This window comes from Vollenhovia emeryi, unplaced genomic scaffold (genome assembly GCF_000949405.1).
Source record: "Vollenhovia emeryi isolate VEMERY1.0 unplaced genomic scaffold, V.emery_V1.0 DF939243.1, whole genome shotgun sequence".
NCBI lineage: Eukaryota > Metazoa > Arthropoda > Insecta > Hymenoptera > Formicidae > Vollenhovia > Vollenhovia emeryi.
In genome coordinates, this window is record NW_011967123.1 from 120,908 (window position 1) to 123,907 (window position 3,000).

The following is a 3,000-nucleotide window of genomic DNA, read 5'->3' on the forward strand; positions in this document are numbered from 1 at the left end:
CGAAGAATATTACCTCGGCCAGGGTTTAAACCTGAACCTCCTCCCTACACTGGCTGCGTTCGGTATTGCAAATCCGAGCCGTCGGAGTGCTCTTTTACATTTGAGTGAGCGAGAGAGGAGAATAAGATAGAAAGGGAGGTAGAGCACTCCGATGCCTCAGATTTACAATGCCGTACGCAGCCACTTCTAGGCGGGCGTCTCACCAATTCGACCACTGAGGCGTGTGGGAATATTTGTCGCGATTATAAACAGTGTAATGTTGTAAATAATAGCATATATACAAAAAGTAAGAATATTCTTAAAGTCGCCAGAAGTAATTAATAAATTAATAACATCAGTGATTTTTTGTTGGCCGTACAAAAATAGTTATACAAAAATTTCATATATTTTTGTGTAACTATATTTTACACTCTCTCACGGGTTTGTTTCTTTTGTAATTGAACGATTATGCGAGCAGATTCTTTATGACAACTGAACTTTGTGCAAAATGTACGGCTGGAGATTTCTCGCGAAATTTCGGTATCAAGATACCGCGGATTTTTCCCGGCAATGCAAGCAACTATTCGCTATACTATCAATTTTTCCGGCGACAGCAACCCCCCTCCCTGTCGAATCGGCGATCGCTTTACGATCCTAACCCATATCTGGGAAAGTAGTTTCTCGATGCGGGTCGGAATCGAATCGGGGCGAAACGAAACGAAATGAAGGCGGAGATTCCGCGGCGGTGGCGGTGGCAATTCCCGATGCAATTGCCCGGAAAACTCGGCACGCGAACGCGAAAAAGTTTCGATACACTTTTCTCTACCACGACTCGATGTCTTTGGAGACAGTAAAAAGAGTTCAGGTGAAGAGATATCAAGAGATAAAACTATTTTGAGTATTTTTATTAAAAATATAAATTGTTTATAAAAAGACACTGCGTCCAAGATTGCTTTAGAGAAGAGATGTAATTATTGCAAGTTGTAGACAATTAATGTCGCGAAATTTGAATAATCTTATAGAGAACTATACCATCAAATAATACTTAATCTTTCGAGAAAACAAGCAGCATGTTCTTCTAGAAGTAGAAAATTGGGATATAAGATTATAATTGATGTAAATATTTTTATTAAGAAGTTTTGCTCTCACAATTAGTTCTTCAAAAAGAAGGTAAAAATATACTTCATGCACTAATTTTATCCTCGTACTAAACTTTTTTTTCAAGTTGACTTTTAAATTTGATAAGTATTTTCTGATACACGTGTGTTTTAAACGGTGCGAGTTTTTCGTACAACTAACGGATCTCGCCTTTAATAAATAACGTTTGCCGTGTCGCGTTTCTACCTTCGCGAAATATTGGCCGAGGTGCAATGTATAAAGAAACCATAAGCCCCGCGAATCTGTATGCGACTCCTGTCTCGCAGAGCCGCGAGTATTGCGGTTGACATAAACACGAGTTGCACGGGCGCAGGGATCTTGAATATTTTCCTCTGCTTCTTCCAGGCACCAGCCTGTTCGCAGTGGCCGCTCATGAATTCGGCCATTCCCTGGGATTGGCGCACAGCTCGGTCCAAGGTGCTCTCATGTATCCCTGGTATCAGGGACTGAGCGCCAACTATGAGCTGCCGGAGGACGACCGCCATGGGATTCAGCAGATGTACGGTAAGTCGCTTCTCTTTCGCCGCGTTAACACTCGCTGATGCTCGTTAATACTTGATCATCAAACACGCGGCGTTTAAATGCAACTGTTTCCGCGCGAATTTATTGCAACGTGTACTGCTTCACATGGAACTGTAAGAAACAAAGTATCGCGAAATATCTTTACGAATTAAATATATTTAAGTATTATAAATTTCAGTCGTGCGACTCGCGTATCCGGGAATGAGAGGAGACCGTTGCGATTAAGTGTGATTAAAATAATATTAAAATATGATTAAAATAAAAATATAGTATAACTATTAGGTAGTTGCACATGAAGTGGCCGTATTCGCAGGTTGGTAACATTGGTGACGTTTTAATACGTAAAAACGAACAGAACGAGGCAGTTATATGCCAAATTAAAGTGACAACCCTGATCTTCAAAACCCATATTTCATTTTGTTATTGATCACTGCCAACGTTTTTGTGACCAGCCAACTTGAAATAATGGATAAGAGCCGAATACGGGTAATTTTTTTCACGAGTTAAACTTGAACACAATGCAGCAGAAGCAACCAGAAGCATTAACGCGGCATTTAGAGCAAGCACACCTAGTGAACGAACAACTAGGCGTTGGTTTGAAAAATTTCGTTCAGGAGGTGTAAGCCTTGAAAATGAGCCTTGTGGTCACCCTGAAACAGCCATAGACAACGACGAGCTAAGGGTTTTGGTGGAATCCCATGGACGTCAAACTGTTAGAGATATTGCGGAACAACTAGGCGTTCATTATTCAACAGTTACTCGGCATTTGACAAGCAATTGGTGAAAGTTTTATTTCAAAAATGGCCATTTCATATGCAACAATCTAATGATATGCTCCCTCTGTCGTTTGTTTCGTTTTGCGTCGATCTGTTCTGCGCATCCGACATTTTGTTGGTGCAGCCAATGAGAGAAAATTGGTATGTGTGATAGTGTAACGAAGCTACACTATTACACATGCAGCTACAGTACGTATGTACACGCATACGCCCCAGAATCTGGACCAAAGACATGGCGGAATGCACCACGTGATCGGGACCACAGATTTCTTCTTTATACAGGGTGAGTCTTTCCATATCCGACAAAATTTTTGAGAAGGTAGAACGAATCGAGATGAATGGAAAAGTCCTCCACCATTTTGCAATTTTCGTAATAGTTAACGAGTAATTAATTATTAAAAATCGTTGTCTTAGACCGGCCTACCGCCCAATTCGAGCGCGTGGCAAGATGTGACCGCCCGGCGATCGATATTGCTATGCGCACATCTCGCCACGCGCTCGAATTGGGCGGTAGGCCGGCCTAAGACAACGAGTTTTAATAATTAATTACTCGTTAACTATTACG

The 3,000-nt window shown here is 41.4% G+C and overlaps 1 protein-coding gene across 2 annotated transcripts in view; it reads left to right on the forward strand.

Moving 5' to 3' along the window:
- LOC105560045 (matrix metalloproteinase-14-like) overlaps window positions 1–3,000 on the forward strand; it is a 134,236-nt gene that overhangs the window by 98,938 nt on the left and 32,298 nt on the right. For both annotated transcript variants that reach the window (XM_012008790.1, XM_012008791.1), the window contains one exon: window positions 1,483–1,641. In XM_012008790.1, coding sequence (XP_011864180.1) covers window positions 1,483–1,641 — 159 coding nt within the window. The remainder of the gene's footprint in view (window positions 1–1,482; window positions 1,642–3,000) is intronic.